The sequence below is a fragment of the Mesocricetus auratus genome, unplaced genomic scaffold, assembly GCF_017639785.1.
Source record: "Mesocricetus auratus isolate SY011 unplaced genomic scaffold, BCM_Maur_2.0 Super-Scaffold_100009, whole genome shotgun sequence".
Lineage (NCBI taxonomy): Eukaryota > Metazoa > Chordata > Mammalia > Rodentia > Cricetidae > Mesocricetus > Mesocricetus auratus.
In genome coordinates this window covers 19,689,821-19,703,483 of record NW_024429193.1, presented here as the reverse complement: position 1 = coordinate 19,703,483, position 13,663 = coordinate 19,689,821, and the positions used below count along the sequence as shown (strand labels likewise).

Sequence of the window (13,663 nt, the reverse complement as noted above, 5' to 3'; positions counted from 1 at the left end):
TGAAAGTATGAATATGGTCAACACTTATAATGAGGGGGTGTTTTCCATTGTAATGTAAGAACATTACATAATAATGACGAGGCAGGTGATTATATGAGCTACTGAAATGAAATATAAGGTGGATTGTGGTGGCACACATCTCTAATCCCATCACTGGATTGCAAGGATCTCTGTGAGTGCAAGTCCAGTCTGGTCTATATAGTGGGCTGTAGACCAGTCAAGAATGCATAGTGAAGTTTTTGTCTAAAATTACCAGAAAAGAAAAAAGAAGAAATATGAAGTTAATGTTAGTACAGAACATATCTTCTTTTTATAACATTTTGTATCTGCTGTGATTTGGATTAATCACCTCCAGACCTCAATGTTCTTCAACGTTGAAGGTCTTTTCTGATGACTTGGAAACAATCAAATGCAGGTACAAATAGCTTGAGTCTGAGATTTGGACGTTTTCCCCAGCTCAAGGTTTCTTCCAGTCTTTGGAGAAAGAAACTGATGAGGCGTTATTTAGAAATTATATAAACCACTTCCATATGTTGCAACAGAGCATGAAAAAAATATTTTCTAGGGCTACTTAATAGTGGATTAGGCATGCATTCAACTGTTGTCTTCTCAGTGGAAACTTCCAACCTTCCCCATTTTGCTATAAAATATTACAACTTATTATCTGCTAGAGAGCTGACAGTAGTCTTCATTGAGCCATCTCTCCATAATTTCTGGACCATTTGTGTTTAATATGAATAGACATACTTGACAGCCACTAAACTTTTGGTGCAATTTACAGTGATCTATGGTTATGAATTTAAATTATCAAATTTCACATAGCAGCTAGCACAGGGAATCAATTTCAAATACAACCTAAATTATGCTGTCCATTGTCGAGGTGCATACACAGTGAAAGACTACAAACACTGTTACTATTCACACTGAAATATGACTGCCTTGTTGCTAGTTCTCAAAATGTACATCTTATTTTAATCATCAAGGACCTTAAACACCTTTAAAACTACCCCAAATTGGTAGTTACCCCAAATTGGTCTTAGTGGGTACTGACTATTCATATAAGAAGCTACAGATAGTAAATGTAAAGAAATTCTATTATTGATGCTATAAACTAGTGTTTGCCTTTCTCTTAAGCTTCAAATTCCGTCTTCGTCTATTATCTTTTGCTAGAAAAGATTTTTAAGACGAGATAGTTTTTAAAGAAGAGATTTATTTTGGCTTACCTTTCTAGAGCTTGGAAAGCTCAAGACTGAGAAGGCACATGTGGTGAGTGCCTTCTGCTTTTTGTTTGATATAAAAAAGCAAGGCAGGTGGGCACATGTAGAAGAGAGGAAGCTGTCTCACTACAGCTAACATATTCATAATAAGAAAAACATTGGTGTTTTCCTGAAGGTTCCTCATCATGACCCAAACATCGCCTACCACTCTGCTTCCCAAGATAGCTACGTTGATGAGTAAAATCCTCCACATGCACTTCCTAGACACACTCAAACCAAAGCAAACACTTACCCAGTGCATCACACAGGGCCATTGGAGGTTCTTATTGTGGTAATTTCATTACTTGACGACTTGTTCTATAACTGTGTTCACTTGTCCATGACATCTATCTATTGGGCTCACTAAGTCCACTTTCATAATTTCAGTTTTTGATCGCCACCAGCCTACCTCCATAGCCTTTGTAGAGGAATAATAGTGCATGAGAAATTATAACTGGCCATTTTCACTAGTCTGTGAATAAAATAGGAATGTGTGTCTGTATCATATGAAGAATTGTGAAGACCAACACAGCCTCTTTAAAGGATCAGGTAATGTTTGATGTGAATTAGTTGTCTTTCATGGCACAATAATCTACCTAAATTTAACAATAATAATGGAAGTTTCACAGCTATCAGTTTCTGAAAATCTCACTGACAACTGCTAATTATGAGCAGCATTATTTCACCATGGAAACTACTATAGTCAGGCATAGAAACACTACATCACTTCTCAAACATTTTTATATCACAGCATAATACATATGAATATATAAAAGTATACATATGGAATTTATTTGAAATAGACTGAGATGTTAAGGAACAGAATGTAGAATCTAGTGACCTATGGGCTGAATTTAATCCACACTTATATTTTTATATCATATTAAAGTTGGTAAAATTAAGTTAGTTCACATTAAAACAACTATTCACCACGATCAAGTAGGTTTCATCCCAGGGATGCAGGGATGGTTCAACATACGAAAATCCATCAACGTAATCCACCATATAAACAAGCTGAAAAACAAAAATCACATGATCATTTCACTAGATGCTGAAAAAGCCTTTGACAAAATCCAACACCCCTTCATGATAAAGGTCTTGGAGAGATCTGGGATAACAGGGACATACTTAAACATAATAAAAGCTATATACAGTAAACCGACAGCCAACATCAAACTAAATGGACAGAAACTCAACGCAATTCCTCTAAAATCAGGAACAAAACAAGGCTGTCCACTCTCTCCATACCTTTTCAACATGTGTTGAAGTTCTAGCTATTGCCATACGACAACAAAGGGGGATCAAGGGGATACAAATTGGGAAGGAAGAGGTCAAACTTTCACTGTTTGCAGACGATATGATAGTTTACATCAATGACCCAAAGAACTTTACCAGGGAACTCTTACAGCTGATTAACACCTTCAGCAAAGTGGCAGGCTACAAGATCAACTCAAGAAAATCAGTAGCCCTACTATATACAGATGATAAAAGGGCTGAAAGAGAAATCAGAGAAACATCACCCTTTACAATTGCCACGAACAACATAAAATACCTTGGGGTAACGCTAACCAAACAAGTGAAAGACCTGTATCGTAAGAACTTTGAATCTTTAAAGAAAGAAATTAAAGAAGCCCTCAGAAAATGGAAAGATCTCCAATGCTCTTGGATAGGTAGGATCAATGTAGTAAAAATGGCAATCCTGCCAAAAGCAATCTACAGATTCAATGCAATCCCCATTAAAATCCCAGCACAGTTCTTCACAGACCTTGAAAGAACAATAATCAATTTTGTATGGAAAAACAAAAGACCCAGGATAGCCAAAACAACCCTGTTCAACAAGGCAACGTCCAGAGGCATCACCATTCCTGACCTCAAGCTCTATTACAGAGCTATAGTCCTGAAAACAGCTTGGTATTGGCACAAAAATAGACAGGTAGACCAATGGAATCGAATTGAAAACCCGGGTATTAACCCACACACGTACGAACATCTGATCTTTGACAAAGAAGCTAAAAATATACAATGGAATAAAGAAAACATCTTCAACAAATGGTGCTGGCATAATTGGAGACTGGCATGTAGAAGAATGCGGATTGATCCATGTTTATCGCCATGCACAAAACTTAAGTCCAAATGGATCAAAGACCTCAACATAAATCCAGCCACACTGAACCTCTTAGAAGAGAAAGTGGGTGGTACCCTTGACTGAATTGGTACAGGAGACAGCTTCCTGAATATAACACCAGTAGCACAGACAGTGAGATCAACAATTAATAAATGGGACCTATTGAAACTGAGAAGCTTCTGTAAGGCCAAGGACACAGTCAGCAAGACAAAAAGGCAGCCCACAGAATGGGAAAAAATATTCACTAATCCCATATCTGACAGAGAGTTGATCTCCAAAATTTACAAAGAACTCAAGAAGCAAGTCTCCAAAACACCAAAGGACCCTATTAAAAAGTGGGCTGCAGAACTAAATAGAGAGTTTTCAATAGAGGAGTCTAAAATGGCTGAGAGGCACTTGAGAAAGTGCTCAACATCCTTAGCCATCCGGGAAATGCAAATCAAAACAACTCTGAGATACCATCTCACTCCTGTCAGAATGGCTAAAATCAAAAACACCAATGACAATTTATGCTGGAGAGGATGTGGTGAAAGGGGAACACTCCTCCATTGCTGGTGGGAGTGCCAACTTGTTCAGGCACTTTGGAAATCAGTATGGAGATTCCTCAGAAAAATGGGAATAAACCTACCACAAGACCCAGCAACTCCACTCTTAGGCATATATCCAAAAGATGCCCATTCATACAACAAAAATCTCTGTTCCACTATGTTCATAGCAGCTTTATTTGTAATAGCCAGAACCTAGATGTCCCTCACCCGAAGATTGGATAGAGAAAATGTGGTACATCTACACAATGGAGTACTATTCAGCAGAAAAAAATAATGGAATCCTGAGATTTGCAGGCAAATGGATGACACTATAAGAAACCATCCTGAGTGAGGTAACCCAGTCACAAAAAGAGAAACATGGCATGTACTCTCTCATATATGGATTTTAGACATAGATCTGGGGAGTGCCAGCCTGCAATCCCATGGCCAGAGAGTCTGGGAAACAGAAACTTCATTTAGTGGCTGATCAAAGAAAAGGCAGACTCCCTTGGTTAAGTACTGAGCTGAACTCAAGAAAGCCAGTAACAGAGAGGGAGGACTGATGATCAAAGGGATTAAGACTGGGCTGGTTTAACCCCCAGAAACAGCTGATCAGATAAAGATTAACTCTTGAATCCCAGGCATTATCCTGGGAATCCAGCATGGGACTGATCAAGACCCCCTGAATCTGGGTGTCAGTGAGGAGGCCTAGGTAATCTATTGAGCCTTGGGCAGCAGATCAGTACCCATCCCAAGTATACACACGGACTTTGGACTCCCATAGAACAATGTGAGGTGCACTCTCACCCTGAACTCTTGGGGAAGGGTCTAGGCCCTGCCCTATATGAAATGACAGACTATGGACACCCCCATGGAGGGCCTCACCCTCCCTGGGGGAATGAGGGGATAACGGGGGGGTAGGGGGAGGGCACGGGAGGAGGGGAGGGAATGGGAGAGGGACCTGGAACTGACTTGTGAAGCAACCTTGTTTCTTATCTAAATTTAAACTGGAAAAAAAAAAGATTAAAAGAAGTTTGTAAAAAAAATTAAGTTATTTACCAACACTTGTTGCTTGTTGAATTTTATCAAATCCAGATTTCCTGTTTTAAATTAGAAAACACAAACAAAATACCCCAGACCAACTCTTATAGCAATCAGTGAAGTCTGATTAAACATTGCTTCTGGGAGTAAAGGGAGTAATTTCCATTTGAGCCAATTTCCATTCAACACTAACTTGCCTGCCTGGTCCCAGTAGGCAGGGGATGCTCTTTTTGTGTATATAACACTAATTAATTGCATTGCTCCTTCAACTCATTTAAGATTTGTAATCATTAATATTACTTCAACTATCTATTTATTATTCAATTAATTATAACAGTTTCTCTTTGAATGGGGAATTTAGGTTTGTTAAAAGAAGGAGTGGTTCAACGGTTGTATGTGGAAGTTTGCATTGCTTTGCACACTAATAAATATTGAACTCCCAACATTTACATAGTATCAATTTGCCAAAATAGGCATTATGAACCTTGATTGCTACTAGATACTTCACATATAGGATGTTATTAATTGCAAGAAAACTGTAAAAAGTTGTTTGTTTCTTGGTGAAAAAATTAGCAGAAAAATCTTCTCTGGTGAGAGTTCCAGGATGGTCTTCTTCATCTTACCTCAGAAGTGTGGATTTAGCTTGCTATTTACGGTTTTGACTCAGCTGAGTTAAAAATACTAGCGTTGACATGAATTGTTATTAAGCAAATGGAATCTAAGTAGCTTTTCATGAGCATGACTGAGTTTCATGCTGTTTTTTGTATGAAAATCTATATTACAACTTCTACTCTGGAGGAGTACTATATGGCCAAAATTACATTTCTAGTGTTTATTGTAGGATTTGCTTGCCTAGATTTATATTAATTAGGGCATCACTTTTGTTTTCTGTTGCTGTTTCTAAATGTATGACTGGGTAACAAGTACAGGATTCAGCCTACAAAGCACTTCCTGTCTGTAATTTAATATTCTGACTTGGATGATGTACAACTGTGTGACATCTGAGGCCCAGTGGCAATTGTAGTGCTACTGTTGACTAATATAGTGACACGTTTCAAACTGCTTCAGAGTCTGCCTTACCATGCTTATTTGATTTAGTTCTGTTTAAATCTGATTAGTTAAAAAATAGAGAATCTTTGCTTTCTAAGAGCAGAATCAAGTCATACATTATATTTTACGTTATATATAACGAATCAAAAGTTTACATTGTAATTATGCAAACAAATATAATTGACAGATGCTCTCTATGGTCCAAATCCAAGTTAAATGCTACTATGTTCAATCCATCATGAGGATGAACTACGAGTATTAATTGTATCTGGGACATACTTTTAAAATGTGCTTAATCTCAAGTGAAGGGGCTTTTTTTCTTTTGTAATAAAAATGTAATGCTAGGAATCACATGAACATCATATGGCATTTTAGCCATTTTGTCTTTTTAATTTATGCAATTTTCCTGGAAAACACGTGTAGTTTTATGGTTTCAGATACTATTGTGTATACATACGTATTACTTCCATTATGTATTTATGTCACTGACTCCCTATTGAGCTCCAGCCTATATAAATTAATGCACCCCCCACTTTCATTCCACATAGTAACTATGAAGCTAATATTTAGAATTGAACTGATCTTCCTCTCAACCTTGCTCTGCTTCTCGTTTTACTGACTATTGCCTGTGTTTCTTAGCCAGGATGTTTCACACAAACATTCATATCTGGAAAATGGAAGTTTGGTATTGCAGTATATCAGTCCCAACCACTTAGACACAATGGTGCTTTTGGAAAGAATTTATTTGTATTGTGTTTTTTCTTATCTATGAATTGAAATAGATGTAGCTCCTGGCAAATAGCAGGTGACTGGTAAACATTAGCTGTCCTTTTAGTCTTCTGTTACAGAATACTCATTGATCTCAAAATGTAGTACCTTAAAACAACAACCTGCAACTTTTCATAATTGCACTATTACAATTTCATAATTGTAATAGAACATATGGCTCAATTACTAAAGATAAACATCACCAATGGACTCTCAGGCTTATTGTAGACAAAGGATAAAAATAGTAGCATTCATGAAAGAGTATTCATCATCATCATGATCATCATCATAATTGTTACTTATTAATTATTTTAAAAATAGGGCTCATTGTGTAGCTAGCTTGAAACTCATTTGTAGAGCAAGTTAGCCTTATGATCCTCCTGCCTGCCTCTTTCTCTCATGTTCTGAGTTATAGGCTTGCATCTCCTGGCATGGCTTGGTTTGTATTTTTTCATTGTATTCAGAAATCTTAGCTATTGTCATGATGTTTGTTTTTTTCCTTTAGTGACACTTGAATGAAGTATTTGATTGACCTTGTCCTCCATCCTTGTTATTCTTTCTTCTGCTTGATCACATCTTTGGTACTGTCTTCATTGTTTTTTGGTTTTGTTATTCAATTAAAGTTTTCATTTACTGTGATCATATTTTTTGTCCCAAAATATCAGTTTTCTTGCTGAAATTTTTCCCTGTTGCTTAAATTTTCATCAGTATCATCAATTTTTACATGCATTTCATGGAATTTTTCTAACTTTGGCTGCTGTGTTTCATCTCCAAGGCCACTGAATTAATCTGCTTGTTCATATTCTTTTTTGAGGTCACTGATTATTTTTACTAGTAAACTCCAGCTGTGTTCAGAAGCCATTGTTTCCTTATAGTCATCCACAGCCTCTGGCTCACACAGCAATTCCCACATTTCCATTATGATCCCTGAGACTTGGGAGGAGGGAGTGCATTATATATGACCATTTAAGGCTGAGCATTCTGCAGTCTCTTATTTTCTACACCTTGACCAGTTGCATGTCTTTGTGCTAATCGCTATCTACTGCAAATAGATGTTTCTGTGATAAAGAGTGAGAGATACACTTATCTGTGGTTGTAGCTAGTCACTATGTGTTCCTTAATACTATGTCTATTTAGAATAATAATAGAAATAGGTCCACTCCTATAGGTTCTAGGCTTGGTAATGATACCTGGTATTATTTACATCTTGTTGAACAGTCATAAAGTGGTTGTTTACCACCATGATGCTCATGCATCTGTTGTACCAGTGGACATGCACAAGCCAGTCACTAATATTGATCACAAGTTTCACTGCCAACCAAGATGTTTTTTGATATTTCATACTTTTTTTTTGGTTTTTCAAGACAGCGTTTCTTTGTGGCATTGGGAGGCTGTCCTGCAACTAGCTCTTGTAGACCAGGCTGGTCTCAAACTCACATAGATCTACTTGACTCTGCCTCCTGAGTGCTGAGATTAAAGGCATGTACCACCACCGCCCAGCAATATTTCATACTTTTGAATACAGAGCAGCAACAAAACACATGCTTTTGGTCATGTGCTCACTAATTTGGTGGACTGGCTCTCAGGTCCTCACTGACAGTATGGCCTCTTTGTATGCTCAGGCTCTGTGAGTTGTTGTAAGTCTGGTCCTTTAACTAGACTCCATGCCTAGTCATTTCACCCCCAAACTACTGAACAATCAAACTAAGTTTCTGAGCTGAGCACTGTTTGTGGAGTAGTCCTGGGGGTTGTCCCATGTCTTTGGTTTCCATGTCCCACAAAATCTTGAGAGATGACCTTGTTCAGTGACATACTTATAAAATTCCACTCTCCAATTGTCATGTATCTAGTCATTCATCTATTAAGTGAGCTTTTATAATATAAAGCCTCATAAACCACCATTTATAGGTTTTCTTTTTCTTTCAACACTCATACTATAGTCATCTTTTGTTTCAGGAGTCTCTGAAAGATGGATAAAAGTAGTTTTGTAGGAATGACCTTGAATAATAAATGTTTGTGGAAATGACAGAATTTATACCAAAATTCAACTGTTTTGCAATGCTAAGACCTAATATCCTATCAGATATACAAAGATAAATGGCACACTTATTGAGTGTATAGGTAAGTATTTATTGTAGAAATTACTCACAAGAGAAAACAAGCAACCCAGATGAGCCGAGTATTTTTCCACCACCGAACTGGAAGTCGAAAAGAGGGCAAGAGGCTCTGCTGCTCAGTCTTTTATTCCTTCCTGCCCAAAAGTGAGCCCGGCTGGTGACGTAGTTCACCACCTATGTCGGCATACGTCTTTAGTCACTCCTAAAGTGGGTGTGTTTAGCGGTTTGGTAAACTGCCCTTTTATTACCTCATCTGTATGTGCCTCTAATATGCCACATGGCTAATGGTGGTGTACTAAATTTCCCCCTACAGACTGTGTTTGATATTTATACAAACTTGAGACAATGGAACTTCAGGCAACATTTTACCCCTGGAATCACAATATCTTACAGCTTTCATGACTTTCTGAAAAAAACACTGAATTTCTGATAAATTGAAATATGAGAAAATTGTAGGAGCTAATATTGACTTGAGATACCCTATAAGGGATCTGTAAGTTTAAATAGAGAGAGAGAGAGAGAGAGAGAGAGAGAGAGAGAGAGAGAGAGAGAGAGGAGACAGAAGAAAAAATTTCCCCAGCAAAACATTATGAGACATATACCAAAAATGCCACTGAGTTTGTGTTTTGTGTTGGCAATTTACCTGCCCCTAAGAGTAGTTTGTGTCCCTAGTGAGATGCTGTTAGAGAAAATTAATTTTTCATTTGTGAGTGGTTAGCTTCTGGGTTAGGGATGGGGGCTTGTTCCCCTTCTGTCAGCACTGGGATCTCATCTGACTAACTCTGTGCTGGTCCTGTTCAGACTGCCACAGTCTCTGTGAGTCCATGTGTGCATTGGTCTTGCTGTGTTTAAAAGGATGTTTCTCTTTGATGTTCTCGATCCACACTGGCTCTTACACTCTTTCTGCCTCATCTTCTGCAAGGTTCCCTGAGCTTTGAGTGGGAGGATTTTATGGAGACATCCCATTTAGGATTGAGAGTTAAAGGTCTCTCACCCTGTGCATTTTGTGACTGTGGGTCACAGTGTTTGTACCCATCTACCACAGGAGGAAACTTCTTTGATGATGACTGAGCAGGATACTGATCTATGAGTATAGCAGATTATTGCTAGGAGTCATTTTATTGCTATATTCATTTAGCAGAACAGTAGTGTTTGGATTTCCCCTGTGTCACAGAGTATTTGATTGCACTATGAAACTCCAAGACTATGTTATTAAAATTAATCTTGGATCAGGAGGGCAGAGCCAACAATTAGTTGACAGGAATTCTCTATAGAGAGGACAGAGGAGCCAGGAATACAGATATAGAGACACAGAGGGAGCAGTATTGAGGGAATTAGAGATTCCCCGTCTTTTTGGTTTGTGGTGAGTGGAGAGGTGCTTCTCTTGCCAGGTCTCCAGCCAAAAAGAAAGAAATCATTTCACTGATTTTCTTAGTGGTTGTACAAGTTTGCTTCTCACCAGCAATGGCTGAGTGTTTCCCTTATTTTACATCCCCAACATCAAGAGCAGTCATTTGCTTTATTGATCTTGGCATTCTGATGGATTTAAGATGAAGTCTTAAAGTAGTTTTGATTTGCATTTTCTTGATAACTAAGGATGTTGAACAGGTATTATTATATATTTATTCTTTAGAATTCCCTGTTTTGACCTGTTTTTAATTTGGAAATTTTTGATGTCCAGTTTTTTTGGGTTCTTTACATATTTTAGATATCAGACCTATATTGGATGTGTAGGTGGTAAAATCTTCCCATTATCTGGCTGCTACACTGTCTGAATGATGGTGTCCTTTGTTGATCTTAGTGCCTATGCTATCAGTGTTCTGTTCAAGAACTCTTCTCTTGTGCCAATGAACTCAAAGCTATTCTCCCTTTTCTTTTTTCAGGTTCAGTGTATCTGGCTTTATGTTGATGCCTTAGATCTATTTTAAGCTGAGTTTTGTGCACAGTAGCAGGTATCAGACATCTAGTTTTACCAGCACAATTTGCTGAAGATGCTGTCTTTTTTCCAATATGTATTTTGTCTTCATTATCAAAAATTAGTTGTTAGTAGGTATGTGGATTTATGTCTGGATATTCAATTCCATTGATCAACATGTCTGTGATATATTTATACACTAATATCATGCTGTATTATATTTATTACTATAGCTCTATAGTACAGTTTGAGTTTGAGGTGAGTGATATCTCAAGCAGTTCCTTTATTATTAAGGATTGTATTAACTATCATATTTTTCTTGTTTACATATGAAGCTGAAAATTGTCCTTTAATTTTTTTGTGAAGAATTATGTTGGAATTTTGGTAGGGATGGCACTAAATCTGTAGATTGGCCATTTTTGCTGTATCAATCCTACTGATTCATAAGCATGCGAAATCCTTCAATCTTCTGATATCTTCTTCAATTACTTTCTTCAATGTCTTGAAGTTTCTATCATACAAACTGTGATAGTTGGGTTACTATTGCTGTGAAGAGACACCATGGCCATAACATCTCTTATATTGGGAAGTATTTAATTGGGGCTATATAATTGGTTTATAGTTTCAGAAGTTTAGTCTATTATTGTCATGGTGGGAAGCATGGCAATGTACAGGAAGACATGGTGCCAGAGAAATTGTTGAGAGTTCTACGTCTGGCTCTGCAGGAAGAGACCATGAGCTGTTGGCCTGTGTGGAGCGTCTGAGACCTCAAAGTCCAACCCCAGGGACACACGTCTTCCTATAAGTCCGTACCTACTCCAACAAGTCCACACCTCCTAACAGTGCCACTCCCTATCATCTTATGGAACTATTTTCATGCAAACTACCACAGAAGTCTTGCAGTTGCTGGGCTAGAGTTACCCCAAGATATTTTATGTGTTTCTGGATGTGGTGAAAGGCAGTTTCCCTGACTTCTTTCTCAGTTGATTTGTCATTTGTATAGAAGAAGGCCACTGAGTTTTGTGTATTAATTTTGTATCCTGCTACTTTGCTAGAAGTAAAGTAAGCACTTTACAGCTGAGTAAGACTGCTGAATACTTTTCTCCTCTGGTAGCCATCTTTCCCTATATAACTCCCACCACAAACGTTCCTTTCTTCCAAGTAATATATTTTTGGTGACAGTGTCTCATCATGGAGTCCTGGATGGCCTGGAACTAACTACATAGCCCAAGTTTGCCTTGAACTCACAGAGATTCACTTGCATCTACCTCCTAAGTACTGTGATTTGCCTTAATTTGTAACTTGCTGAGTTTAACTAAAGTTATTTGTGTGGTCATGGGTTTGGAGTTGAACATGGGCATATGATGCACCAGTGTTGAGTGACTGAACCAATGTCCACCTCTCCTAAGTATCCATTTTTTGTTAATAGTTCAGTAGTGAAGGGTGGGATCCTACGAATGCTTTGTTGTTTTGTGATGGGCTGTTGGCAGGCCTAGTCTTGTGTAAGCTCACTGGAGGTAGCCAAGGCTACTATAATATTATGATTACATTGGTTCGATCATGCCAGGAGGGTAGTATTTCACAGACTTACAGGGATAAATTCTTTAGCTGTGGAAAACCAAGTGAGAGATATATGAAAAGATGTAAATTTAGCTTTTTTTTCTTATTTCTATCACTAAGTATACTGTGTCAAGGTAATAAGGTATTTGCTGGTGAATATCTCTATCTATCTATCTATCTATCATCTATCTATCTATCTATCTATCTATCTATCTATCATCTATCTATCTATCTACATCTGTCTAGCTATCATCTTCTATCTATCCTATCTATTATCTATTTTGTCTTAATAAATAAGGAACTCAGTTCTATGATTAATAAGATTAATTTTATTTATTTAAAAGTATTTAACTAAAAGTTTAGTTCTTTATATTAAGCATTTGTGTTTAAAGTAAAACATTCCCTGATGCCTATTTGTTTGGATATTGAATAATGGAAGTTTGAGAGACAGTGAAGCTTTTCTTGTTGTCGCTGCTCTGTGAAGAGCCCCATGTTTATGATATGCAGTAGTGCCCCCTCCAACTCCCCAGCTCCACTCCAAGCCAGAGGCATGTTTAAGAGGAAAGGTTAGCTCTTCACCTGGAATGAAAGGGCAATTGAATCACTTTTATTTCTTTCTTTTTATAGCTAGCCTTGTGAAAAATGAGGATTTTTTTGGCTTTATCAGCAGAGGGCAGCAAAGCTTCAGGTAGTGTGCTTCCAGGGTCAAATGCAGCTTTGCCCAGGACAGGTTTTTCTTTTCTTCTGCTGTTAGGAAGTATCTCCCATGCTTTTCTCTTAGTGACAGGCTGTGATCATAGCCTATAAGAATTATTCAGTCTTTTCTTAGGTATTATAGAAAGTAAAGCCTTTCTTAATGTATTTCTTTCTTTCTGTAACTTAGGGAGTACCAGGACCTGGAAAGTATGAAATTAAAAGTCTATTTCAGAAGACACCAAGTATGACAGCAAATGTACATGATGAATCTTCCTTTTTTCTCTCTGAATCAGAGGTAATTGTGTACAACCATTTTCATATACATAGTGTAAATGCATGATATGAACCCAGTAATAAATCCAAAGGTGTTTAAGGAAATTATAAAAAGCAAAATGACATATAACAAATTGGAGATGAGCAAGGTCAGGGCAAAACATTTCAAAATTGTGGGTAGAGTTTTGTAAAATAATATTGAATGTTAAGAATAATACACAGGTTCATATTTGAATTGGTAATATCTATGAAACATTTTTCTATTAATCAAATTTTTATATGTGAACAGTCAGTTCAGATGATCAGAAGTATCAATTGTATTCTTAATATGTATC

The 13,663-nt window shown here is 37.4% G+C and overlaps 1 protein-coding gene across 2 annotated transcripts in view; it reads left to right on the top strand.

Annotated features, from left to right (window-relative positions):
• Stpg2 (sperm tail PG-rich repeat containing 2) overlaps window positions 1-13,663 on the top strand; it is a 456,622-nt gene that overhangs the window by 95,441 nt on the left and 347,518 nt on the right. For both annotated transcript variants that reach the window (XM_040751713.1, XM_040751712.1), the window contains exon 7: window positions 13,243-13,350. In XM_040751713.1, coding sequence (XP_040607647.1) covers window positions 13,243-13,350 — 108 coding nt within the window. The remainder of the gene's footprint in view (window positions 1-13,242; window positions 13,351-13,663) is intronic.